Source organism: Eucalyptus grandis, chromosome 11, assembly GCF_016545825.1.
Source record: "Eucalyptus grandis isolate ANBG69807.140 chromosome 11, ASM1654582v1, whole genome shotgun sequence".
Lineage (NCBI taxonomy): Eukaryota > Viridiplantae > Streptophyta > Magnoliopsida > Myrtales > Myrtaceae > Eucalyptus > Eucalyptus grandis.
The window spans coordinates 304,123-331,379 of NC_052622.1; the positions used below are offsets into that span (position 1 = coordinate 304,123).

The window sequence follows — 27,257 nt, forward strand, 5'->3', positions numbered from 1 at the left end:
TTCTTTCATCCACACCCCCCTTACGGGGTAGGGGAATCAGCTTGGATCCCCATAAAGCCTTCTCCGCTGAAAATGAAAGGTCCAAAGGAGAACTCCTCTAGGTGGATGGATGGACTTGCCTTCGCCGTAGCTGTTTTTAGCATCACCATTGCCACCATCCTAACCTTCGCCAAACCTAGAAAGAAAGCGAAGGAGGAAGTTAGAAAAAAAGGACAAAGAAAATAAGAAAAGAACAACATACAATGAGTTGACATATTTTTTCCGCGTAAATATTTCATGAGCACCATTTACTTTCTAGTGTGAAATTTTCACTAGCATTATTTAACGAAGGAGAGATAAATATATCATCTTATCAAATCTGTGCTGCACTCCATTCAGGTATATTGGTCCTCCGTCTTCATTCTCCCTTCCTCGGTTATCAATCAGATTGAGCACATATTTCTGCAATTCCTTTGGCGTGGTCCTAGCCTTGGATCTGGTGGGGCTAAAGTGTCTTGGGAAGAAGTCTGTCTACCCAAAGCTGAAGGGGATTGGGTATCCGCTCGGTTCGCGTGAGTAATATTGCTGCGATGATTAAACATATTTGGCTCCTATTCTTTGATAAAGAATCGCTTTGGACCAAGTGGATTCATTCCGTTTTTTTAAAGCATAAAAGTTTCTGGAATGCGCCTGGACCGACCATCTTCCGGTCCCGGGAAGAAACTTCATGGCATGCGTGACTTGGTTCAACACCACTTTAATTGGAACATTGGTAATGGCCTAACGGCTTCTTTTTGGTTTGATCCATGGCATCCTCGTGGTCCACTAAATAAGCTTTTCTCGGATCGTGACATATATCGTTCTCGTATCCCACGGAATGCTTCAGTGGCTACTGGTATTGCGGCTCTATATACCCCCTCAGCGGTTTCAATGGTTATTGAGAACTGGAATGATCCGATTCCCTGCCTCAACAACCACAATGATCGTTTGGTGTGGCTTGGTCACTCTTCTGGCCAATTCTCTACTGCATCTGCATGGACTATGCTTCGTCCAAGAGGATCCCTCGTCAGCTGGTCTCGATTTATCTGGAGCCCCTCATGCCCCCCGCGCTACCAAACGCACCTATGGCTGATTACTCAGAATAGATTACCAACCCAGGTTCGGCTTCTGTCATATGAAAGGATCCAGAATGTCTCTTGTGCCTTTTGTTCATCTAGGCCGGATTCAACCGATCACTTATATTTCGGATGTTCAGTCACGGACGGCTAGCCTCATTGCAGGCGTCTAATTGTAACTTGACTTGGAGGAATGGCTCCTGGGAAGACAACCTTCTTTGGGTAGTAAACCATCTCTTGGATGCGAGTTTTCATAAAGCCATTGCTCGCTTCTTCTTTGGTGCCTTATGTTACCTCATTTGGAAGGAACGAAATAATATCATTTTTCGTAACCAAAACCTCTTCCTTCCGGCCTTGAAGGAGCATCTACGAAATGCCGTCAAAGATAAAGCATCCACTTATTCGGGTGTTTCGGATATCCCCTGCAACCGTAGGCTCCAAATGGCTTGGGGAATCCATCCTTCTATTTTTGACTGAAGCGAGCTTTGTGCTTCTTTTGGCATCGTGCCCTGGTACTCTTCTCAAGGACGCTGTGGTCTGCTCTTCTCCCGGGAGCCCCCTTTCTCCCGCTCTTGTGCTGCTGGGCCTTCCTTCTCCGCAGCTTGGCTGACTGACCTCTGCTTTCTTCAGTGTGTCGGGTTCCTCTCTTGGGATGGTTTCTTTCTCTCCCTTTGGCCGTAATGTTTGGCCTTTCTTCTCTGTTTTGTTCTTGCCGCCTTGTTCTCTTGGCGCTTTTCTCTGCTGCTTGTTTCTTCTTTTGTGCAGCTCATCCCGTCTCTCATCCACTCATCTTGACGCATGTGTCTAGCTGAGTGTATGTTCTCCTGGAGTCGGCTGTGTTGCTGTGCTTTTTGTATAGCTGCTTGGTTCTCTAGCTATATTACTTACCTTTTACCAAAAAAAAAAATATATCATACCAAAACAAATTTAGAATTTTTTATGTCAGCGAAAAAATTTAAAACAAATATGTCACACATTTACAAATTTACAGTTTAAGGTATTACAAAAAAATTAAGGATAATTATGTCTTGAGATTTTTTGTGATTTTTTTAATATTAAAATTTTATCATTCTTTCTTATCGAAATTCGCTAATCATGTCGAAGAATTAGCAGCGACTAAAATTGGATTGCGATTGCAATTGGGATTTTCGGATTTCATCCACCTCCCAAGCACCTGCTTCTGCTTTCTCCACTCAAACTGTAATCATCCTTACCCATTTCCTGCGCTCAATCTATCACTTGTTTCCTCTTACATTTGCATTCAGCCTTTCACACATAGTAAATATCAACTCCAATGAGAGAGTTACTAATCGGAATTTGTTAATACGTGGAATTTTACTGTGTCTGAAAAAATGCAAAATTTAGTTGCTGTAGCTATTAATAATGGTGAAATCCACCTTTTATGACTAGAAAGTTTCAAACGCCCTCAAGATTTCAGAATATAACTTTGCATTCACTTGACTATTTGTGAATCACTCAAGCCTATCTCCTTGCGATGCTTCAGAATCACATCCAGATGGATCTGTGCATGTGCATATCGTTACACTCGAACCATCTAATTCACTATCAAGAAAATGTACGATGCACTAAATAAGTGGGCGCGCAATATGGCCTACGCCAGTATACCGTTTCCTTATCAAACAGAAACATAAAAGAGAGGGGGAAGAATTGTCCTAGACAGAGAACATTACACATAAAAGATGGTCTTTAAAGCAGATTGCAAACGCTGCAGTCCTTATCATGACGGTGGGCAGCCACCTACGGAGAGGTGTATCCCCATGATCTTCACATACACATCATGTGAACTGCCGTCTCATATAGGTATCCTCGTGTACAAAAACAGGATCAGCACCGGTTTGAGGAGGGAATTGTGGTTGTCCCATAGCCACACCTCCTTGATTAGGCAGAGGCGCGTTGCCCCAGCCTTGGTCGGCGTTATTTTTTGCTGAAGTCAGGGCGAGATATGAGATCATTCCAAGGGTAACTGTAGCAAGGGACAAGAGGGCACCTCCTGCGGACACACCAGGTTTCACGACATAACAATTTCCATACCAGTCGTACCTGTTTGCTGCAGCATGCCGGTCGTTTAGAGCAGCCGCTGTTAGCAACAAGAAGAACGCGATGACGAATGTGATCCTGCATGGCGAGGATAGTAGACAGTGAACATGCATATGACCGTGGGCAAACAGTATATGCTCTCTGAACTGCGGCAAGATCACAAATTATGCATAAAATTAATCACCAATTAGTTCTACATTTGCATAACTACACAAAGTGCAATCCTCAACCTTATTATTAAGTATGCTCATGTCAGAATCTGGCCCACCAATACTCTCCTCTATACTTATGATCTATATAGGAAATAGTTCTTGAATTAACTCTGCCACTCGCACCAATCAAAGACATTGTTGACGACTCTGCTAAATCACAAGTTTGCATTCTTTAGATGATTTAATATCCGTTAATCAAAGAAATCCTTTTCCATCTACATCTATGCTATTAACAACCAAGAAAATTCAGTTCAATCCTCCACACGAACCATGTTCCAATCCAAGCAGTCCAGCAATGCAAGATTGGTGCTGGCATTTGATTGCTTATCATTATTTTCACCCTTCTTCAGCATCATCCGGTGGATTGTCATCCGCCAATGCCTCTGATAAACCAGAGGTAATACAATATTGTTCAATGGGAAGAAGCTCGAAATTCAATAAAATTTAGACAAGGTTGTTGCTAGTTAGTTTACCATCGTTACATCTCTCCATAGAAGAATTACAAGTCTGACAGACTTAACCAGACAAAAGTATAGAAGAACCTGATGAATAGGTAAAATGACAATGGGAGTATTCATAGCAATGTGGAGGAGTAGTAGACATAGACTGTCAAATTAAATAAAGAAATAAAACAAAAGAAGAAACTTGTAGGGTCTCAATTACTAGCTGCATTTTCCATCCAAATATGCTGCCTACCATGCAGCACATCCACATATTCCTGACACCATCACTCAATAAAAATGCCAGATGTACACGAACACCACAAAAAAAGACATTGTATTTTAACCACATCTAGATGCCAAAGGCGTGGTTGAAATTTTACCAGGAAAGAATGAAGCAGATAACTGCAATAGTCCCACTAGAGGTCGATGGATGAGTGTTTCTTCTGCAGCAAATGCACCCAGTTGCCATACTAATGATCACTTGGGCGATCAAGAGAGTTAGCACAGCTGTTGAACCTAGACTCACAGCAGGAGTACGTGGATATTCACACTGTGTCACTTCAGAAGCCTACGAATCTCAAAAGGTAATCAACCGTTATACACAAGAGGAAAAGAATAACATCTTCAGCTATCTATTAAGAAAGTATCATATTTAGCCATGTGGTGAGAGAAAAATATCAACCAGTGAAACCAGGCACAAGATTTATATGATTTAGTGTCAGCATATATCCAGAGCAGAACAAAACAATCCACCATGAGAAAGCAGGAAACTAGGACTTTACCTAAGAAAGCACTGAGACCTAACCTCAGACACTATGATAAATTCCAACAAGGTAATCAACCGTTATACACAAGAGGAAAAGAATAACATCTTCAGCTATCTATTAAGAAAGTATCATATTTAGCCATGTGGTGAGAGAAAAATATCAACCAGTGAAACCAGGCACAAGATTTATATGATTTAGGTCAGCATATATCCAGAGCAGAACAAAACAATCCACCATGAGAAAGCAGGAAACTAGGACTTTACCTAAGAAAGCACTGAGACCTAACCTCAGACACTATGATAAATTCCAACAAGAGATCACGACAGAAATTACCTTTTCATGAGACCACCAACAGGAGTGCTTATACGACAACCTAATCCTCCTAAATAGAATAAAATGAAAAAAGAATTGGCATATTTGTAAGGAAACCGGTCATAAAATGCTCAAGCTCTCTAATGGATTGAATCTGACAATTCACACAGTGAAAGGACATTTCTGCTCTGCTTTTATGAGACATTCAATGAAATAGAAACCATCTAGGCAGTACAGAGGGATTTCTGACATTGAGTTACATTCTGTATATGAATCCTTGGACTTGCTCTCTTTTACCTTGATTCTCCATCCACTGTCATGAAACAATACATCTGCGTGCATGTACTCTCTTCAACCAAAAACACAGCATGGGCTGCTAGGGTGCTAATTGAACGCCAGAACATTAACTGCTGAAAAGCAATCCATCTTGCCACAATATAGCAATGAAGCAGAATGTCAATTATAGTCACTTCAAGGGCACTCGAATGGACTTCCAGGAAGTGACACAAATAAACTTTTCCTGAGCAGCCCCTCACCAATCCCAGTCAAACCATGAAAACATTCCCAAGTGCATCTCCTAACTAAATGAGATGGCTTAACCATTTTATTCGCTAACATAACCATCATAGCGTCAATCAGAACTAAAGTGGGATGGTTTAACCATTTTTTGTCTGTGTCGTATTAGGTCCCGCCCAAGTCCCCCATCCCTGACGCAGCCTAGACATAATCTGTACATTTAGCAGTTCACTTTCTAGTTTCTAACTAAGTACTTCACTTCCTAGTAGAAACTGGACTTGGCAAAATCTTTAACGTAATCAGCTGAACATGGGAGAGATGCAAATGGAATCCAAAAGCAAGTCACTCCTGGCTTTGGAGTTTGCACCAGCAAGAAATCGATACAATACGTAAGACTTCTACTAAGCACCTCGGCAAGAACCTGACACAATCTCCCAACGGAGCAATCTTTCAGAAAAAGGAAACTCTAATAGGACATACAGTGTTAAACTCGAACTCTAATCACTAAAAAGATAGCGCAAAACACAAATTAGCAATCCATACCCTTTTTTCCCGGGGCAATTACAAAAGGGAGAAAAAGCAATCTGAGAGAAAGAAAATAAAATTGCACCGGGAATAGAGGAGGGAGGGACTCCAACTGAAAGCTGGAAGCTCAAATATCTAACACAAGCTCACGGCTCAGCGAAGAAGTGTTTCCTAAACAACCAGAAGGCAAAAGCATACGAGAGGAAACTTTTCTTGGCAATGTCAACCGGGGGATTCAAGAGGAACAAACAAATGGAAATGCAAACCCCTCCAATCCATCACATGTTTCTCATTCAAAACGCGGGCTTCTTACCTTTATCCTGGTGGCCTCGGCGGCGAAACCCGTCGCAGCTGAAAGCAGCCCCAAGAACCCCACGACCCCACATATCACACCCTTCCTATCCATCTCTCTCTCTCTCTCTCTCTCTCTCTCTGTGGGGAGTATGACACCTCACAAATGAAGAAATCTCAGAAGTGCAGAGTAGGTGAAGAACAGAGTAGCAATATTAGTTTTGAGTCTCGGTGATCTGTGGAAGCTGAGGTTTTCCCAGGAAAAGAGAGAAGAAAACGAGGAAATACGCTCGCACAGAGAGAGAGAGAGAGAGGAGAAAAAAAGAAGCGAGAGTTCCTAAGCAAGTTACTCCCTTTTTGTTAAGTCCAAAGCTGCGCTCACAGGTTAACAAGTTAACAACCAGATGGGATTGGTTCTATTTTCTCGTGGACCTAAGATAACTAAGATCCATTTGCCCTGAAGGCGTACAATTTAATGGGGGGAGTGTCGTGGGTCAAGGATAAGAAGGCGACAGCTTCTGCGGCTGCGCTATTTTCGAACTCCACAAAAAGCTCAAAATGGTGTCTTTCTTCGTCCATTCACACACGAAAACGTTGATGGTCAAAATGCTTCAAACGCGGGACTGAGCAACACCCGATAACTTTTTACTCTACTGAGGTAAAAGTTGACCCAGTCGACTAATAATTCCCTTGTCTATTTGAACTCTGCAGGAACGAAATTTCATGGATTCTGCCGGCAAAGGCAATATCCATGCCACGCTCGAGCTAAGTTTTCTTGTTTTTTTTTTTTTTTTTTGGTTGAAATGCTTGAGCTAAGTCTACGACGTGTGTTCAGAAACGAAATTTCATGGATTCTGCTGGCAAAGGCATCGTTTGACCATACCCATGTCACGCTCGAGCCAAGTCTTTTTGTTTTTGGTCGAAACCCTCAAGCTAAGTCTACGACGTGTTATATGGGGGCTCCCCTGCCCCTCCTGTTTCCGCAATTCAAATCTTAATTTCTCATTACTTATAGAGCGAGACTTTGATTACCTTCATGGTACGGTTTTAATTGTCAGAGATTCCTGACCTCTAAATTGGTTTTATTATGTCAATCTTCCCCTTCCTCACTCTGCGACTCACACGCTCTAAAACTAGGGGATGTACAACATAAAATCAATTTGACTTACGACGCAACAAGTACCCAGAACCTTAAGGAGAGACTGCTCTCGAGACTTGTTGAAGTATCGCACACTTCGGTTGTCAGTGGTGCCAGTGCTTGATTATGGCTAGGGAGATCGATATGCTTGGAAGATCTATTGGTTCCGTTTGCACCAAAACATGACCAATCTTGGTTATTATAAACTGAAAATAGACTCAGTTGATGAGAGAAAAATTTGATCATTTAAAAATAAAATTATCAATAACTTGATAAATTGACAATCCGAAGGAATTGACAAAAAGTAAAACTGATAATCACGAATGCAACCATCAAGAAAGTAACCATGGACTTAGTATAATCAAGCAATTGTCAAATGGGAAAATTACTAAAAAAGTCCTAAATCTATTACAATTGAGCTAATTCAGTTATAAACTTATTCTTTTGACCAATTGAATCCTAAACTTTTTACAATTATTCCCGATCAGTCCATTCGGCCAAAATTGGCTTGCCATCGACATTCTTTTAATGATATTTTATTTTTTTGAAATTTTTTATTAATCTTTTTCTTTTTATCTTTTTTTTTCCCTTCTCCCTCTCCCTCCTTCCTCCTTCTTCCTTTGGCTTTGGTGACCGGCCAAAGGAGAGGGCTGGCGGGTCGCCGAACTAAGGCGGCCGAGCTAGCTCACCTCGCTAGATGTGGCAAGGGGGGCCTCGCTGTCGCCGGGTCTGGCGAGCTCGCGCCTAGCAACGGCGGGGCAAAACCCCGGCGGACTTGCCTCGCCAGTCGGCAAGCTCGCGCAAAGCGATAGCAAGGCCAAACCTCGTCGAATCGGCGGTGAGGAAGGGCTCACCATCGCATTTGGTGGAGCCCTTCTCGCCTAATCTAGCGAGGGCTGGCCTCATGCCACGATTGCGAGGCGAGCCCTTGCCAGATTTGGCGGGGGTTCACCCCGCCGTTGCTTTGCGCGAGCTCAACGGATTGCCTCAATCCGGCGACCCACCAGCCTAGCCGGTCGCTGAAGCCAAAGGAAGGAGGAGGGAGGAGAGAGGAAGAAGGAAGAGGGAGAAGGAAAAAAGAAGATAAAAACAATAATAAAATATTTCAAAAAATAAAATATTATTAAAAAATGTCGTCAACGCCGGCCGGCTAATTTTGGTTAGATGGATTGATGGGGAATAATTGTAAAATGTTTATGATTCAATTGGTCAAAAAAATAAGTGTAAGACTGAACTAGCATAATTATAATAGGTTTAGAACTTTTTTGGTAATTTTTCCATTGTCAAATAGTAGAATCGAAGAAGCCTTCAAGGTAGAAAAGTTAATGTAATGCATCAGAGCTTACTTTTGGGCTACCTTGAAGCAGCTATTCGAGAAACAAAGGAACAAAATGACGAATCACAGAACAAGACACATTTATGTGATCGGGTTTATGGTCGCCAATGCGATCAACGATGTCATCTTCAAGCCCAGGACATTCAATTAGTGCATACCGATCCAAACGAACACGGTAGCTTATGAGTGTGTTTCCCAAACTCTTAATTAGTTGAACAACGAAAATAATTTAGACAAGAGATCCCACCTCTAGTGGGGATTTTACAAAGGCCTAAATATCCTACCTCGAATCTAACGTCAGGAGTGTCAACTTCCATATCCTAATCAAGTGGTTGAACATGTATGACAACGACAAAAGGAATGGTCAAGCCAATAAATAAAAAACCACATCCTCGTTGGTTGACACTACACCTTACCCAAGAAAATTCAAATCTCCTAACTTAAGTTGTTTTCGACAAAAAAAAAAAAAAAAAAGACGTAAGTTGTTTTCATTGGCTAAGATGACTAGTTTTTTTTTTTTTTTTTTTTGATCGAAAGATGACTAGTTGATTGTTGGAACACATTGTCCCCCAATGTGAAGAGACGAACAAATGAATTCTCATTTCAAAAAAAAAAAAAAAAAGAATTCTCAAGACTTAGATTGTTCCCTTTGTCTTTATTAAAAATTGCATTTACTTGGTATATGAATTTACCTAAGTCAATTCATACTTGGGCTGAGATGAAAATGTAACTCTGTTCTTAATTTCATAGAAAAATACCTGAAGTATCAATTACTAAGGTGCGCAAGATTTGTTTCATTTCTTTTTTTGTTCACGAACGAAACAAAAAAAGTGTTTTGTTTGGAGCAGTTTTTGAACAAAAGAACACGTTTGGTAACGTTTTGTAGGAATAAAAAATGAACGAAACACGTTTGGTAAATTTTATTATTTTTTGTTTCTTTTAATTTTTTAAACATTTTTTTATTTTTTATTTTTCCTTTCTTTTTTATTTTTTCTTTTCTTGGCCAGGCCACCGGCTCCGTGGCCGGCCGACGGGGCCGACGGCCTCGCCCGGCCACGGCGAGGCCGAGCTCGGCCGTGGTTGGGCGAGGCTCGGCCTCGCTGCCGGGCGACGCTCGGCCTCGCCGGATCCGGGCGAGGCCGAGCCTCGACGACCGGTCGCCCGGCCATGGCGAGGCCGGCGACCACCAAAATGAAAAAGAAGAAAAAAAAAGAAGAAAAGAAGAAGAGAAGAAGAAGAGAGAGAAGAGTGATTTTTGTTCTTTTGTTTCTTCCGAGAAGTGTTTTTTCGGGAGAAACAACTTTTTTGTTTCTTTTTCTGTTTCTATTTCGTTCCAGAAACAAAAACAAAAAAAAATGTAAAAACGCAACCAAACGCGTTTTTAATTCTTTTTTTGTTCCGAACACTTTCCGTACAGTGTGCCGGAAACACTTTTGGAGTGTTTCCATGCACGCCCTAATTTGGCTAAAATTTATCATTACTGTAATGAATCAATCGGTCAATTTGTTGCTTGATTCAAGAGAGTTAGGAATAGATGCCTTACTTTACTCTTAGAGAAAGAATTCACAAATCTGGCTTTTAGTGAATTGAAATTCAATCTTAGAGAAAAATTTGGATGCCAAAATTTCACCGATTTATTCCAATTGGTAATAAGAGTGTATAAATATGAGCAACTACTTAAAGACAAAGATAGAGAACCACATGAAAACTTTACACCAAACGCACCTCTTGTTGAAAAATATGAGTCATATGATGAATCAAACCAAGATAAAATTTAGCACGAAAAGTTCAAATTTACTGATGACAAAGGGGCACATGATGACTTTTGACCATCTAATTTGAAAGAATCAGATTCTACAAAAGGGGTATTTTTTTTGCACTAAAAATGACCAATTTTGGTTATTTAAAATATGTAAAAAAAACCTTGGTCGATGAGAGCAGAGTTTGTTATTTATAAACAGAATTATCAACCCCTTGAAGAATTGATAGCTTGAAGAAATCAACAAAAAGTGAATTAAGCAACCTCAGATGCAACAACGTAGTAAAATAAAGCGGAGTCGAAGAAACCGTCAAATAGTAGAGTCAATGTAACCATTCGGTAACCGTTTGTAACATCTATTTATAATCACTTTTGGTAATCTCTATTTGTAACGTCCATTAGTAATCATCAATTGTAAGTTTTAACTACATACATCCCTTTCTTTGAAGGTTCCACACACAAACAAATAATCATCAATTGTAAGTTTTAATTACACGCATCCCTTCCTTTGAAGGTTCCCACACATGAACAAATAAACGCATTATCATTCTTGTACTATAGTTATAGTTTCCAAATTCGAATTGTCAATTTAATATTGGCATGTTTCTGATGGCAATTAAATATTGGCATGTTTCTGAGCTCTACTAGATCCGCATCATCGATTAAATTTTGGCACATATCTTGATTATAATTCTTGAGTGCCTTATCGTCGATTAAATTCAAACATTTTACTTTTATATTCTCAAGCTGCCCAACATAGTGTATGTACATGTAGTTTCGTTTAAAATGAAGAGTTTCGTTTAAAATGAAGTCATTGATTCCCTTTATGATATTTCTTATCTGAAATCGCCTCTTCTTTAATGAAAATTAAAAAGTCTTTCACTGAACGGTATTTTTTCCTGAAATTAATCGAATTCCGGCAAATTTGTGATGACGATGTAGTAAAAGGTTTGAGAATTTAGAAAAGAGAAAACCTCTGGTTTGCCTTCAGCTGGATCTGACCCGAACTTCTGCCTTCCTGGTGCACATGAAACTGCTTCGAAAAGAAAACAGCTTTCAAATGGACATTATTTTACAGTTGCCCCTGCTGCACATGAAACTGCTTCAAAAAGAAAACAGCTTTCAAATGGACATTTGGTTTACAGTTGCCCTTTGTATATCCCTCTCACATAAGCCCTAGAAGAGGGGACAAAATCTCTAAACATTTGACACAAATGGGAAGTACTTTCAATTTGGTAACCAATGATGATGGCCTTTTATTGAAGACCATAGACAAGCAAAGCTCCAACAGCACCAACACCAGCTACCAGACCTATGATAACCCCAATCGGGGGCAACCCACCACCGATTGCTTTTCCAGTGTTCACGTCGTACCGAGCAAACCTTTTCTTCGGTGCTTGACACTGAGGGCATCCGTATGAATCCGGCTGCGGATCAAGCAAAGTGCATAATTACATTACACTCGATTTATTGCAAAATCTACATGCATACCAACAATTATATCAACTTTTTCAGGGTGAAATAGCCTCTGAACAGCTAAGATGGAGAAAATAATTCGTGACAGAACAATCATCTTACCTGCTCATCAAACGGTTTCTGCAAGGTGTATACGTATCCACAATCTAGGCAGATGTGAGTGGCTCTAGCCTGCACACCAAGTTTTGCAGAGCATGTAAGACCGCCTATCCTTTCTCGAACTTGATACAAATTGAACCGTACTGGAATTATTTGCGTGTAAGGAAGAGGTAAACCTTTTGAGTCTCAGTCAACTTCCTCCCAAATCGGGGAGGAGCAGGGCGCTTTGGTAACCGCTTAACATCTACTTCTGCGCCTCTGCAATGAAAGCATGCAGTGGTCAGTTCAGATGCAAGAATATTCTCTGCTGCGTGAATTGAGTGCTCTTCAGGTGGAAAAGTTAAGAGATATCTCATTTTTCTTAACTAGGAAGAAGATCTCAAACGATGTCTCTTTCTGGCTCTAACCTTCCCCTTTGGGTTTCCTTTTTTGTCAATGTCTTCCCAGAGCACGAAAGAGCTAGAGCTCAACTAGGTGGGTGCAATTGTCTTAGCACAACACGGTGGAGTAACTATTCACTGTTAGCTTCGTCTGCATATATTACAAGACTATTTTCAGTTTCATTCCTCCAAATTATATTACTTTGCCAGAAGACTTCTTCTGGCAACCATGCCACAGCAACCTCATAATTTCTTAGAATACACCTTGGCATCTGAAACCCCCAAGTGAAGTGGGACTAGGAGGTTGAAGTTTAGAACAAATATGCTTCCAACTCTACCGATTCTCGTGTAAATTGCCTCATAGGGAGCTATCACAGGAAATTTGTGGTTCCCCATACGTGCTTGCAAATGCAAAGAAGTGTAGCACCACTTTGATGAGAAGAACTCCCTAATTGACATAGAAATGACGTCTTATGCAACGTAAATCACATGCCAGTCAAATTTCTGAACTTCGAATCCTCAAGTCGGCTACATAAGTAGGTGGCAGTACCATGTTCGACTATCTTTGTTCAATTAATCAAAGGACAATCTCTTGGGCAAAGAAAAGAAGCCTGAATGCCACAAACTTACCTTCATATGAGTTTATATGCCTATAATTGATTTTGAAGTTCTACAATATTTGGGCTGCATTAAGAAGTAAGCCAAAGTGTTCTAGCAGTTGAGGGAAAATAAAGGTCTTTTTTCTTGCAATGGCATCATGGGAAGTGAGCATCTCCATCTGGGACAGTATAAGATCGACTTCACCAGTATCCCTTTCGACAATCCAAAAAGCTCATCAATAGCTTGTTTATTAACTTCAGCACGAAAGATTCAAACTTCTATGTGATTATCGATTAGCGACATTTATTACGTAGGAAAATAGACATTCAATTCAAAACAAAAACTTATAGTCAGATGGCATCGAGCTCAAACGTACTGAGGGAGGGAAACTACAGTCAAGCTGTTTATTTATTCTATTCTATTCTTATGCACAAAGCCTCCATACGCCATTCTTTTCAAAATTATGACATACGCGATGACAAGCCGAGAAGGAAAGTTAATTTAAAAAAAAAGAAAAATCCTAGAGAAGAGAGGAAGGAGTCACCTGCTAACAACAAAATAAATGGAATCAGGCTTTGCTTGGATGGCGGTTTTTGTGAATCCAAGCTTATCAGCAGGCCAAAGCTCATCACCAAAGAAGCTGCTTGTGTACAACACCTGGTCTCCTGCCTTAAGCCCTGCTTTTGCCGCGTTCCCTCCCCTATCTACTGCCTATTTCAATCCAATTCAAATCAGCCATTTTTTCCTAAGTCAACATTGACCACAACACCATGTATATCCAGCAATCGTCACGAGCAAAATAATAAGGAAATCTGGGAATCATAGCTTGAGGCTGAGAGCTAGACCAAGCAATCAGGCCTCTATCTAATTTCTAGGCTGAAATGAGCACGGAATTTGCTCAAACGAGACAATTGAAGTCTCGAACTTACAGTGATGACGACACCACCGCCAGACTTTTGACCGAGAGTGAGGCCGAGAGGCTTGTCGACCTCAGCCTCGATGGTCTTGGACGCTCCTGCGGTCTTCGCGCTGATCTCAAGCCCTTTCCTGCTCGCTACACTAGCGGTGGAGCTGCGACTATTATCGGCGACAAAGAGAGTCGACGCACCCTTCTTCGCTTCATGCAGACTGATGCCTTGAAAAGCAGTCTTCTGCGCCAAGTAAGAGGAAAACCAAGAATTCCAAGCGATGAGTGAACGGAGGGTCGTCGATGGGATAAAAAAATAAAAATGAAGGGCCCACAAACGCAACTAGACCTGGTAATGGTGAGAAGCGAGGAAGGGTTTCGGAGAGGAGTGGGAAGTGATCTTGCGGGCGACGGCGGCACCGCAAGAAGACGAGGCGCCTGCTGCGACCACACCCGACGACATTTCTCGCCCGCTTTTGCTGCGACTGCGATCGCAGAATGAGGGAGAGAGTTGCTCTGTCAAGAAAAAAACACGAGAGGAGGAAAGGAGAAGAAGAGGAAGAAGAGAGCAGGAGTCAGCGTCACTGTCGAGGGATAAGTTTTTAGTGGCAGTGGGAGAATGGAGAGAGTGATGAGGGAGAGTGTTGAGTGGCAAGTTGAGCCACACGCCTCTGCACTCGTGGTCGCTCGCTGGCCGCAGATTTCGTTCCAACCCGCTTTTGTGGAGGACAGAAATTGAGTCGGGATGACTTATAGCTCAGAATCGGGCTAGGCCGTAAGTCGGATGTCGATTTTGTCTGATTTCGACACGAACATTGTTAATATAATAGTTATTTCTTTTTGCACATGTTGTTGATTTAGTTTTTCAGTTACTAGAGTTAGTAGAGTCATGTGTATTGGTTATCCTAGTTTTTAGGTGTTAGTAGGGCAAGTGCTTTATGGAGAAGATGGGTAGTTATGATGTGTTTTATATTATGTATTTTGTCTTTTGTAAAAGATTTGGTTGTTCTGTACGTAAGATGAAGTTTCATTTTCATCTCTCCTCCTTTTAGCAATTTAACAGTGGTATCGACGAGAGCCCGAGAGAAACGTGAGAGTTAAAAAAAAAAAAAAAAAAAAACTTTCGTGAGAGAATTGCAGTAGCAATATTTCCAATGGCTACTGACAATTTTGTTCAACTAGCAATTCCACGCTTTGATGGTCACTATGACCATTGGAGTATGCTGATGGAGAATTTTTTACGATCAAAGGAGTATTGGTTGGTTGTCGAACTGAATTCAAGAGCCACCAGCAGGCATGGCTTTGTGAGATCCCTAGAAAGCGCACTGGAAGCTCGAAAGTTGAATGACCTGAAGGCAAACAATTATTTTTTCCAGGCTATCGATCGTTCCATTTTGGAGACTATTCTTTGCAAAGAAACTTCTAAGGATATATGGGATTCTATGAAGAAGAAATATCAAGGCTCTGTTAGAGTGAAGCGTGCACAGCTTCAAGCCTTGAGAAAAGATTTTGAAACATTAGCGATGAAAGATGGAGAATCTGTCACTAGTTATTGTGCCAGAACAATGGAGATCAGCAACAAGATGCGATTCCATGGCGAGAAGATGGACGTCGTTACCATTGTGGAGAAGATTTTGCGTTCCTTGACGTCAAAGTTTAATTATGTTGTCGCTCAATTGAAGAGTCGAAAGACATAGATGCGCTATCTCTTGATGAATTGCAAAGCTCCTTATTGGTCCATGAACGAAGATGAACAAGTTCAACGGTAGAGGAGCAAGCGTTGAAGGCTTCTACCAATACTCATTCCAACAATTTCGAGGAAGGGGAGAGGTAGAGGTAGAGGAAGGGAGATCGAGGAAATAGAGATGTTGGCAGGAATTTCAAAGCCAATAATGACCAATTTCAAGGCAAAGGTAGAGGACGAGATCCTAACAAAGCCAAGGTAGAGTGTTTTAGATGTCATAAATTTGGTCATTATGCATCTGAATGTTATACTAGGCTGCCTAATAATAAAGAAAAGGTAGAGAGTTCAAACTTTGTTGAAGAAAATGAAGCAGAAACGTTGTTGATGGCTGTTCAAGATGAAAAGAAGCGCGAGTCAGATATTTGGTATGTGGATACAGGCTGCAGTAACCACATGAGTGGAAGTAAGTCTTCTTTTTCTCATTTAAATGAAGATTTTCATTCCACTGTGAGTTTTGGGGATCATTCTACTGTGAAAGTGATGGGAAAAGGAGATATTAAGATAAGAACCAAGAATGGTTTGTGAAAACGATCTCTAATGTGTTGTATGTTCCCGACTTGAAAAGTAATCTGTTGAGTGCTGGCCAATTACAAGAAAAGGGTTATGTAATCACCATTCGAGGGTGTCGTGTGAAATTTATGATTCCGTTAGAGGTACTATTGCGTTGTTCCTATGAATTCAAATAGATTGTTTCCATTAAAAATTGAAAATATTCAGTCTTGTTTGATGGCTGAAAAGAAAGATCCGTCATGGCTTTGGCACTTTCGCTATGGTCACTTGAGTTTTGGTGGATTGAAGACCTTCCAACAGAAAAACATGGTGATGGGTCTTCCTCAAATTACTGTTCCTTCCCAAGTCTGTGAAGAATGTGTTGTTAGCAAACAACATCATTCTCAATTTTCAAAAGAAAAGTCATGGAGAGCAAAGGATGTTTTGCAACTGGTGCATTCGGACATTTGCGGTCCCATAAATCCATCTTCTAATGGAGGTAAAAGATACTTAATTACCTTCATTGATGATTTTTCCAGAAAAACTTGGGTTTATTTTTTACAGGAAAAATCAGAAGCTTTCTCCACATTTAAAAGCTTCAAAACTCGTGTTGAAAATGAAGCAGAAAGACCATTAAGACTCTTCGAACAGATCGTGGTGGTGAATATTGCTCAAAAGAATTTGAAGTTTTTGTGCGAGTATGGCATTTGAAAAGAGCTTATCGCTGCATATACACCACAGCAGAATGGTGTATCCGAGAGGAAAATAGAACAATTCTCAACATGGTGAGAAGTTTATTGGCAAGAGGAAGAGTTCCAAAGACTTTCGCCGAAGCAGTAAATGGAGTATTCATGTTTTGAACAGAAGTCCAACTTTTGCTGTTCAGAATATGACACCGAAGAGGCTTGGAGTGGGAGAAGACCGGCTGTAGATCACTTCAGAATTTTTGGATGCATCGCATATGCCCATGTCCCGGATGTGAAAAGGAAGAAATTTGATGACAATGCTGAAAAATATGTTTTTCTTGGTGTAAGTGAAGCATCCAAAGCATATAAATTATTCAATCCACTAACAAAGAAGATTGTGACTAGCAGGGATGTTGTTTTCGATGAAGAAAACACTTGGGATTGGAATAGGCAGCAGCCTACCCAAGTTCTTTATGACAATGATGCTGAACAGGAGCAAATTTCAGCACCTTATATACCCCAAAATTCATCAAATACAACTTCTACGGCTGTTGGAATTTCACTAACAGCATCGAAGTCAATGAAGAAGAAGCCCAATCTCTTCGCCGCGTTAGAAGAAAGTCTCGCTTGGATGGAAGATTATGAGGTAACTGGAATTGGAAATTCAATAACTCACTTTGCCTTATTTTCAGATTATGACCCTACAACTTTTGAGAGTGCTGTCAAAGAAGAAAAATGGCGAAAAACGATGGATGATGAAATTTATTCCATTGAAAGAAATGATACTTGGGAGTTATCCGATCTTCCGGATGGACAAAAACCATTGCTTTGTGAAGTGGGTCTTTAAAACAAAGCGAAAGAAAATGGTGAAGTTGACAAATACAAAGCACGTTTGGTAGCCAAGGGATACAAGCAGCAATATGAGATCGACTATACAGAGGTTTTTTCTCCGGTTGCGAGACATGATACGATCGATTGGTGGTTGCATTGGCGGCACGGGAATTCTTGGCCTATTTTCCAACTAGATGTCAAATCGGCATTCTTGCATGGGTACTTGGAGGAACAGGTATTTGTTGAGCAACTCCCTAGTTATGTCAAGATTGGAAATGAGTATAAAGTTTATAGATTGAAGAAAACTCTTTATGGGCTAAAACAAGCCCCTCGGGCTTGGTATAGTCGTATTGAAACTTATTTTCTTAAAGTTGGTTTTTCAAAATGTCCTTATGAGCATACGCTTTTTGTCAAGATTGGAGATAAAGGGAAAATGCTTATTGTCTGCTTGTATGTTGACGATCTTATATTTACTGGAAGTTGTGATGGCATGTTTGAAGAATTCAAGAAATCTATGATGGATGAGTTTGAAATGTCTGATCTTGGTATGATGCATTACTTCCTTGGCATAGAAGTGGTACAATCAGATGATGGGATCTTTATTTCTCAAAAGAAATATGTGGGAGAAATTTTGGACAGGTTTCAGATGAAGGATTGTAATCTTATAAACACTCCAGTTGAGTTTGGCTTAAAGTTATACAAAGATCATGAAGGAGGAAGGTTGACAGCACACTTTATAAACAAATTGTGGGCGGTTTGATGTATTTAACAGCAACAAGACCAGACATAATGTATTATGTGAGTTTAATTAGTAGATATATGGAGAATCCTACACAAATGCATTTGTTAGCTGCCAAGAGAATCCTTCATTACTTGCAAGGAACTAGAGACTTTGGGCTATTTTACAAGAAGGGTGAAAAGTCTGATTTGTTGGGATTTATTGATAGTGACTATGCAGGAGATCAAGATGATAGGAGGAGCACTTCGGGTTATGTTTTTATGTTTGGAACAGGTGCTATTTCGTGGTCATCCAAGAAGCAACCAATTGTCACATTGTCAAGTACAGAAGCTGAATTTGTTGCTGCAACAGCTAGTGCTTGTTAAGCTATTTGGCTAAGGAGAATTATTGATGAGCTACAATTCAAACAACCGGGACCTACTAAAATTTTTTGTAACAATAACTCAGCAATAAAACTCTCCAAGAATCCAGTGTTACATGGAAGAAGCAAGCACATTGACGTGAAATTTTATTTCTTGAGAGATTTTAGCAATGATGGAACAATTGATCTAATCTACTGCAGGAGTGAAGATCAAGTTGTTGATATATTCACCAAGGCCCTCAAGATTGAGTCATTTGTGAAGCTCAGAAGGTTACTAGGTGTTTGCACGGTGAAAAAAATCAAGGCTTTAAACTGAATGTTAGCAAACATCAGTTTAAGGGAGGGATTGTTAATATAATAGTTATTTCTTTTTGCACATGTTGTTGATTTAGTTTTTCAGTTACTAGAGTTAGTGGAGTCATGTGTGTTGGTTATCCTAGTTTTTAGGTGTTAGTGGGGCAAGTGCTTTATGTAGAACATGTGTAGTTATGATGTGTTTTATGTTATGTATTTTGTCTTTTGTAAAAGACTTGATTGTTCTGTACGTAAGATGAAGTTTCAGCCTCATCTCTCCTCCTTTTAGCAATTTAACAGAACACGAACTCGAGAATTTAATCGAATTTTTCTTTTTATTGTTTTCGTCAAAAATATTTGATGGCCGATGTAGTTTATGGTCGATTTCTTATGAGAATTTTCATGTAACGCCCCATGTAAAGAGAAGTATGTATCGAGTTGGTCACGTGACAATATACTCAGTTGGGTCGAATTGCGTGGCAAGATCGCCGCTTCACTTTGTAATATTTTCTCGACAAGAGGAGCCCTGCCGCTTCCACGTAGGCAGTGGCGCACCGTGGTGGTGGCAATGGCAAACGTCCGCACGAGGGCAGGTGTGATGTGATGTGCACCGAGCTCGGTGACCTGAACCGAAGTGGCGGTGGGACACTGGACTTGACCACGCCTCTCTCTCCTAACTCCATCACCGCCCTATCCCACTTCCACTCGTCAACTGGAGGTTCTGAATGGCCGCCGTTTCCAGGAGTATCGGCAAGCGAGTCGCCCCTCACGCTCCGATCTGGAGTTGGACTTCCGTCGCTCATTCCAGGTATTCTTCGTGTTGTTTCGTTAGCCAGAGCGCGTGTAGGCCTATGTTTAATGCTTTCCTCAATGTTGAGTTTTGGCCTTCTTTCGCATCATCTTCATCCACGTTTCGACGTGTCTCGCAATACTTTCCACTGTTCGAGCTTTCCTCGATCAGTGACTCGGTACTAATTCCGCAACGCATGCAGGAGAAATGGGCACTCCTCAGCGCCAGAGAAGAATCCCGAGGATGTGGCGACGGTGTATGAGAAGAACCCCGATGACCCAGTCCCGCAAAATGTGGTTCCCGATGAAGTGATCCAGATTCAATCCGAAGAATACTGGGTTCCCCACCCGCAAACCGGGGTCTTCGTTCCTCCTTCCGATTGTAACGCGAGCGAGGACGTGCCCGAGCCCGAGCCCGAGCCCGAGGAGTCGGTGCTGGAGCAGGAGGCCTGGTATCGCCCAACTGGTATCCAAGATCTGGAGAAGCCCACCAGCCTCGAAGTCGAAGTATCTGATGTTGGAATTTTGTTTGTTAAAACAAAATAAGTGTTTTTTTTGTCCCACATAGAAAATGTGGGAGCGGGAGGATTAGTTTATTAATGAGAAATTTCCTTTTGTAGTTAAAGGAGTGATTAGGTGGGGCTAGACCCACCATACCCGCGTGCGGGTGCGCGGATAATTGCACGATTTTGGCGCGATTATTTGGCGCACTTTGCACGCCGTGCGTCGCATGGTTTAATTAAGCATTAATCCATTGCTTTTTATTTATTTATTTTTATTTTATTTTATTTTATATTTCAGTTCAAAGGTTGCCTTTTTATTTTGAGAATTTCGGGAATGAAATATAAATGAAAATTCGAAATTCTATTTAAAATAATAATTATTCCGAATTTTATTTGTGTCTTTTCAAGACAACCTTTGGAAAATTACTTATTCGGTTTTAATTTTTCCGAAGGATTGCAATTGTTCGTTTTCGACTTCTTCCGAAGAGTCGCATTTGTTTATCCGAACAATTTTCTAAAGACGTGTTTGTTCGCAATTTTCACGAAGAGTTGCAAGACCATTTCATATAAATACTTGTCATTTTCGGAAAGAAGTGTGTGGTCATTTTCGAGTCTCATTTCTGAAAAAAACCAATTTTCGATTGTTTTGGGAGAGAGACACCTGGAGAAATACTAGAATTGTTATTTAGATTCTCATCCGAGACTTTGTTGTATCCCGGAGGATTTTTGCCAAAGTGACCATTAACAACGTTGTACAAATAAATCCTTAAAGAAAAGTGATATCACGCCTCAAAGTCCGAGTTGTTTTTACTCGATCCGATTTCATTGTTCAACCCATTTCAAAGACATATTTTACCAACATCTGAAACGAGCGAGACGGCAACACGAGAAGTCGCAGAATAGTGCAAGGCCGAGCAGCTATTGCGAATTGTACATAGGGACTGTTAAGGTTAGGTTTCATGCTATCCGCTAAACTCGTCTGCTGTTGGTTTTGGTCACTCTATAACATATGAATGTAACTTCCCTGTGTTTTGTCTTGATTGTAAAATTCAACAACGTTCAATAACCCCTGCCGATAGGGAACTTCCTTATGTCACCGACTCATTCTAATTGATGCTATCTTCGCATCCTCAAATTTTATGTGGGATGACAAGGGCCAAATCATCAAATTTGCCCGATTATTCTGAGCCCTTTTGGGATCAAAATATGGCCTGGTGTGGGCTTGACATGCTTCATCCAGCACACTTCTCCATGGGTGTAGGTCGACCCGTATTGAAAATCCCACTCCGATGACTGTGATAACGGGACCTGTATGATCAAATCTCGTGTTCTACTAAATTTTGCCTCGCAACTGTCGGTCATCGGCTCAACGCGTGGTCATTATCTGTTATGCTATCGGCCCAAAGACCAGCAAGACCCGCAAAAGTCGGTTATTGTTGTCCGACTGAAGAACCCAGCAATCTTCAGGGGAAGAAAGGAAAGTAGAAAGACCCTAGCGAAATTGCAAACGAGAGACTGGGGATTCTTAGCGCGCTGAACCGTTATTGACCATTGCAACTGTACACATTCTAGCAGGTTCTATCTATTCTACACTCGAAAGTATTTACAGAGAGAGAAAATAGCAATTCAGGAAGCCATTGTCCAAAGGGGCTGCCGCTCTGGTCGTCTTAAGGATGAACTTCGTGTAAACCAGACAGAGACCCTCTAATATTTCTTTGCTTGATTCTCAATTTAAGATACTTTTCCCCCCCTTCCCTCCTGATGTAGCTGTCTTGACTACATTGAAGTAGCCACTAACTACTTCACGTCAAGAAGTCGACTCGAATGAAGCTTCTTACAATGCCAACATCATATGAATCCAAATAGGCAGACAACAACAAAGCAGCAACCAATTGCCACAGTAGCTGTGGAAAAAGCGTCCCACCCTGGCAATATCGCGCGTATCCCCGACGTGAACGCTATCATCAGAGCTAGTATTGAGATATATGTAAGCACGGCTGCAAATTTCGTGAAGCGGAGAAGGAGGTGGAAGTTGTGCTCCACTGATGTCAAGAAGTGAAGAAACACCGAAAGAGTGGAGCAGTAGAAGGCGAGGGCATTTGCAATCAGGAAAATTCTGAAGGCAGCTCTAGATACTAGTGCCGCGGTGCCGTCGTCACTTCCTGGATCGTCACTGCCACTTCCTCGATCTTTATAACCTCCCGGAACAGCTAAACCGGCCGTAAAAGTGACCGTTGCTATGAGTGTCGCCACTAGCAGATGAGTCCCCGATATACCCTTTAGACGGATTGATCTGAAGGAGTTGTCGCTCAATGACGTCATGCCAGATGTGGACCTTTCGAGTGACGATCTGTCACTGTAGAGGCGAAGCAAAACGTCTCGCTCGCTGAAGCTGTTACTTCCGGATAAATCTCCAGCTTTCACATCGTTATTCTCACTGTAAGGATCATACCTTCTTGTGTCTGCCTCGTCCCGGATCACTAATTTCAAGCTTTGTCGGCTGCCAGCTCTCTCCATCTTCTTCATTATCCTAGTCTGCGACAGGTCCCGCAATCCAAACATCGGCTAGATAACATTCATCAGTTTTCCCATACAATATACTCACACATAGATATTACTTATTTCTTCAAAGATAGACTAAATGCTACATCACCCAGTTTTCTCATCGTTCTCCTCTTGCCATGCATGGAAAACTTCCATTAAACTGGCTTTATAACTGACACGGGCTTTATGACTAAGTCGTTACATTATGGTAGCAATCAAACAACACACAGTACACTACTACCACTGGTCTTACATATTAAAAACACTTGATGCAGGGTAGACCAGGGTAGAACATGTTCTAGTCACGTATAAGATGATCTTATTAATATGGATAAGTACATTATAAATCATAAAACTCGTTACGAAATTGTAATCGAATCATAAAACTTTCAAAAAGTACAAACATATCCTAAAACTTTTCCGAAAGTGTAATCGAGTCATAAACCTTTCAAAAAGTGTAATAAAGTCTTAAAATTTGTCATGAATGTGCAATTGAGTCCTAAAACTTTTAAGATATGAAAACAACGAAAGGACTTGATTAAATCAATTTGATAAATTTTATGATGCGATTACACTTTTTAATAATTTTATGATTCAATTGTATTTTTGTAACAAGTATTATGATTTAGTTACACTTTTTAAAAGTTTTAGAACTCAAATACACTTTTGTAACAAGTTCTATCCCTTTTAATTAACATCACTTGATTGGGTAGACCATGCTAAAGTGACATATGAAGCAAAGTTTGTGCGGTCTTGTCGGTATAGTGGTGGGGCCGATCATGGTGATTTTCTTCATGAGATCATGTACCTGAAAGGCTCGTCGCAAGTTGTGTACATCCATGTGTAAATGGAAGAATAGCTTGATAAAGATAGTTTTTTATTTATTTATTTATTGGAATAAATATGTGAGAAATCAGATGGTAATTACAAAAGCAAGAAATTGTAGCACACACCTTCACGAGCTCTCCAAGAGAAGGATTGTAGTGAAGGATGTCAATGGCCTTGCAGTGTTGCTTGTTCACGGCCTTCTTGTCAACTCTTCTGTCATAAGTGAGTGTCATCAAAATCTCATCTTTCCCACAATTAGCAGCCAAATGCAAAGGCGTGTTCCCTTCTTCGTCAGGAATATTGATGAGCTCTTGAAACTTCTTATTCCCGAGTATATATTTCACGACCCTCGTTCTCCCGCTCACCACGGCCACGTGAAGAGCCGTCCTGCCTTTTTCGTCGTGCAGTTCGTGAACGTCCGGGCAGTGATCAATGAGCTCGTCCATGATTTTAACATGCCCTTGTTTGGCCGCCACGTGAAAGGCGCACATCCCTTCTTTGTTAGGTATATAAGCGACTGAACAGTTCATTTCAAGAAGGTGCTTTGTTGCTTCAAGATGACCCAGATGCGCAGCGTAATGAAGTGGGGTCCGTCCGTACTCGTCCGCTTCTGTCACTATTAGTGGCCACTTGTTCACAAGCACCTTTATGATATCTAGAAAACATTTGAGTTTGGTGAGAGATCGTTAGAATACAAACACACGCACTATGGGGGATACTAGAGACAAAACAAGAAAAGGGAAAGGCAAACTTTTGTCTAAGTTAGAATGGAGAAAAAGTCGTTAGATATGGTAAATTTCCCTGCTATCTTCTGGGAAGTTGTCGAGATGTTAGAGGAATGAATTTTCTCCAAATTAAATAAAATGACTCGTTTCGTGGAGTCAATTCCGGTTGATCAATGGGCTTCTCTTGAGGATGGACAGACTCAAAACCTAATAATTGAAACAGGAGAATAAATATCATTTTCCCGTCTCTTGCCTCCCTCTTTCTCCTCATCTTCATTTTTTCCTTTTTAAATGGTAAGGGTGACTCGATAGTGCATGTCCAATGAATTACAAATTTATAATCTACCACCGCGTGATGACCCATGAAGTAGCTTAGTTGATGGAAATATGTGGTGATTGTCTATCAGAAAAGGACTAATCTTACCAATTTGACAGGATTGAAATCTCCCTGCGAGTCCGTCGTATAAGCTAAGCAGCCCATCCCGCATGATGCGCCTTATGTTTTCCAATGACAAATCAGGGACATGGCTTTCTAGAGCTCGACCTGAAACAAGGCACATACTTATTAACGATAAGCCAAACTGATGATATTAAGATTTCATCATGAACAATTCTATCATGCGCAAGGCTCGTGTGGAAAAAGTCATAGTCCTTTTTTGCAGATGAAAAAGATCATTAACCTATTTACCAAAAAAAGAATCATTAACCTACCGTGATGGGTGCGAATCAAGGCGGCATGAAGAGCGGTTAGCCCATTCGCGCCTTTATAGTGGGGCGATGATGGTGATGACGACATCTGCAAGATCATGCAACGAGCAATATCGAAGAACCCGGCTTCAACGGCCATGAAAACTGGACTCTCGCCTACCTTATTATCGATGTACATGAGTTGGGAATCGGCTTTCACCAGCAACTCCACTACATCAATGTGGCCGCTCCTCACGGCCAAATGCAAAGGCGAATCCCCACACCCGTTCACCTTCCTCAAGAGACTCAGGTCATCGGGGCTCGGATCATAATAGTTACTCATCTCGCGTGCTCGGTGCGCGGGCACTCCATCGTCAACGAGGAGTCGAACGATCTCCAAGCAACCCATCTTGGCCGCAACATGGAGAGGAGTGTCGCCATGCGAGTTCTGGTGGGGTAAAAGGCAGGGGCATAGCCGGCGGATCAAGGTCCGGACGAGCTCAGTTTGTTGAGAGGTGATGGCGATGTGAAGGAGGCTGTTGCGTTGTGGGGTGACCTGGGTTAGGCAATACCCAGTTTCGTCTGTGATCAATCGTTTGATAAAGTCCGAGTCCCCCGTGGATGCTGCCAGGTATAGATCCCGATCCATGGACTTAATGGGTGAATCGGACTCGAACTCGGTGGCCTTCTGAAAACACATCTTGCGAAGACGCGTGACTCACGTCAACCCAAAACAAGAAAAGCATACGAAAAGCTGGAAAGGAGAGGCATGTTTGCAGAGCCGAACGCGCTTAAAATAGGGAGCAGGATGTTCGAGAAGTGGACTCTTTCCTCCTCCATACTAGCCTCATTAACTTGTTCTTGAGAGGGAGAGAGAGAGAGAGAGAGAGACTACGTTGACGTCCACTTCAGGGACTAGAAAAGAACCCTTTGTTTGTTCCCCGTCGTTTCGAAGACCCCTGCGTCAACCCCGTGCCCACGTCAAAAGATAATATTTTTTACTCCATTTTGAAGGTTCAGTTGGATACCATCACAAGGCCATAAGTTAAAAAAAACAAATGGACATTTTCTCATCTGTTTCCATGATGACTTTTCATTAATGTCGACGAAAGAAGGAAGAAAGAAAGTGGTAGTCATATGGTATTCCCAGGAAGCCGAGTAATTTTAACGAAAGACCCACGATGTATCCACTAATCATAATTCTCAGCAGCTTTGTAAGGACTGGGAAGGAATATCCTACGTGAATCTCCTTCCCATATATCAGAATCTCAATCGGCACAAGACCACATCAGTCATATTATATTATTCGTCGTTGGACCGATGTGTTTTAGGGGCACCAAAGCCTATTTTGACACGCCTAGGTTATTATTATTAGGGTTTTTTTTAAAAAATATAATAGTCTTTGAATTATTATAAAAATAATATGTATAAACTGTCACCTAATCATTTCTCTAATTATTATTATTATATAGTGCACTACTTTACTTTTTACATGACTCATACTGATTTGACCACGATAGGTTATTTGACTCGAAACTCTTTTTAAGTCGTTTTTACCTACCCTAAAAGATACTATAGAATTTTTGCCTAGAAAATTTAGCCAACTAGATGTGTGACTAAAGACTTCATTCTTGTCTCAGAACTTAATGTCTAACCAAAGAAGGCCTGTCCACACGTAGATGTTCAATTACTTCATTGACATATATTGGAATTTCACGCAAAAATTATAATTAAATTAACAATACCGAAATTTATGAGAAAATTAATATCCACGCAATGATTCACGTGGACAGACAATTAGAATTGACCAAACACTTCTTTCTTTTCTGCCATGAATGGTCTTCCTCTTCGACAATTTCATTGTATCTTAGGATGACCGGCGTCATTTTGATAGACCGAAAGGAGTTGAGAATGCAGATTGTGATGGAAAACTGAAAATTTTTCTGTCATTTCCTCATAAATCTTCATACGCTGAGGGTTGGTTTGTTTCGCTAAAATTTAATGATTTTAAAAATATTTTCTTAAAAATGATCGCTTTTATCGTATGAAATAATTAATCATTCGAAAAAGCTTCATTAATGGCATCAGTTTATGTCTAAATATTTTGATTATATTTTTCTTTTG

General features: G+C 40.9%; 4 protein-coding genes across 6 annotated transcripts; 1 reads left to right on the forward strand and 3 right to left on the reverse strand.

Moving 5' to 3' along the window:
* Positions 1-2,629: 2,629 nt before the first annotated feature.
* Positions 2,630-6,629, reverse strand: LOC104430322. The gene is made up of 3 exons (XM_010043069.3): positions 6,241-6,629; positions 4,188-4,375; positions 2,630-3,230 (listed from the first exon to the last, which is right to left on the reverse strand). The coding sequence occupies exons 1-3, from the start codon at positions 6,331-6,333 to the stop codon at positions 2,891-2,893; spliced, it is 621 nt and encodes a 206-aa protein (XP_010041371.1). The 5' UTR covers positions 6,334-6,629; the 3' UTR covers positions 2,630-2,890.
* Positions 6,630-11,412: 4,783 nt separating this feature from the next.
* Positions 11,413-14,574, reverse strand: LOC104424288. Of its 2 annotated transcripts, XR_005547344.1 has the most exons (7): positions 14,263-14,574; positions 13,936-14,157; positions 13,551-13,717; positions 12,203-12,284; positions 12,030-12,098; positions 11,545-11,878; positions 11,413-11,448 (listed from the first exon to the last, which is right to left on the reverse strand). XR_005547344.1 is itself a non-coding variant. In XM_039304209.1 (6 exons), the coding sequence occupies exons 1-6, from the start codon at positions 14,374-14,376 to the stop codon at positions 11,708-11,710; spliced, it is 825 nt and encodes a 274-aa protein (XP_039160143.1). In that variant the 5' UTR covers positions 14,377-14,574; the 3' UTR covers positions 11,486-11,707. The 2 variants fall into 2 exon arrangements, 1 of the variants encoding a protein (XP_039160143.1); XM_039304209.1 differs by lacking the exon at positions 11,413-11,448 and having other exon boundaries at positions 11,486-11,878.
* Positions 14,575-19,729: 5,155 nt separating this feature from the next.
* LOC104424293 (late embryogenesis abundant protein At5g17165) lies at positions 19,730-21,440 on the forward strand. Its single transcript, XM_010036661.3, has 3 exons — positions 19,730-19,865; positions 20,050-20,355; positions 21,210-21,440. The coding sequence occupies exons 1-3, from the start codon at positions 19,783-19,785 to the stop codon at positions 21,250-21,252; spliced, it is 432 nt and encodes a 143-aa protein (XP_010034963.2). The 5' UTR covers positions 19,730-19,782; the 3' UTR covers positions 21,253-21,440.
* A 431-nt stretch (positions 21,441-21,871) lies between these two features.
* Positions 21,872-26,003, reverse strand: LOC104426934 (ankyrin repeat-containing protein NPR4). Of its 2 annotated transcripts, none has more exons than XM_018864702.2 (4): positions 25,158-26,003; positions 24,871-24,990; positions 23,847-24,376; positions 21,872-22,884 (listed from the first exon to the last, which is right to left on the reverse strand). In XM_018864702.2, exons 1-4 carry the CDS (start codon positions 25,831-25,833, stop codon positions 22,198-22,200), a joined length of 2,013 nt encoding a protein of 670 aa, XP_018720247.2. In that variant the 5' UTR covers positions 25,834-26,003; the 3' UTR covers positions 21,872-22,197. The 2 variants fall into 2 exon arrangements, with proteins under 2 accessions (XP_018720247.2, XP_018720246.2); XM_018864701.2 differs by having other exon boundaries at positions 21,872-22,914.
* Positions 26,004-27,257: the final 1,254 nt, after the last annotated feature.

Coding starts and splice junctions, on each gene's coding strand:
- LOC104430322 (XM_010043069.3), bottom strand. CDS start 6,333: ATGGATAGGAAGGGTGTGATATGTGGGGTCGTGGGGTTCTTGGGGCTG. Junction 4,376..6,240: donor CCGAGGCCACCAGGATAAAG/GTAAGAAGCCCG, acceptor TGAGATTCGTAG/GCTTCTGAAGTGACACAGTG. Junction 3,231..4,187: donor ATCTGCTTCATTCTTTCCTG/GTAAAATTTCAA, acceptor CTCGCCATGCAG/GATCACATTCGTCATCGCGT.
- LOC104424288 (XM_039304209.1), bottom strand. CDS start 14,376: ATGTCGTCGGGTGTGGTCGCAGCAGGCGCCTCGTCTTCTTGCGGTGCC. Junction 13,718..13,935: donor GCGGTGGTGTCGTCATCACT/GTAAGTTCGAGA, acceptor GGATTGAAATAG/GCAGTAGATAGGGGAGGGAA. Junction 12,285..13,550: donor ATTTATTTTGTTGTTAGCAG/GTGACTCCTTCC, acceptor CTTTCATTGCAG/AGGCGCAGAAGTAGATGTTA.
- LOC104424293 (XM_010036661.3), top strand. CDS start 19,783: ATGGCCGCCGTTTCCAGGAGTATCGGCAAGCGAGTCGCCCCTCACGCT. Junction 19,866..20,049: donor ACTTCCGTCGCTCATTCCAG/GTATTCTTCGTG, acceptor CAACGCATGCAG/GAGAAATGGGCACTCCTCAG. Junction 20,356..21,209: donor ACCAGCCTCGAAGTCGAAGT/ATCTGATGTTGG, acceptor TATTTTACCAAC/ATCTGAAACGAGCGAGACGG.
- LOC104426934 (XM_018864701.2), bottom strand. CDS start 25,833: ATGTGTTTTCAGAAGGCCACCGAGTTCGAGTCCGATTCACCCATTAAG. Junction 24,991..25,157: donor CTTGATTCGCACCCATCACG/GTAGGTTAATGA, acceptor GCCTTGTTTCAG/GTCGAGCTCTAGAAAGCCAT. Junction 24,377..24,870: donor ATTTCAATCCTGTCAAATTG/GTAAGATTAGTC, acceptor AATGTTTTCTAG/ATATCATAAAGGTGCTTGTG.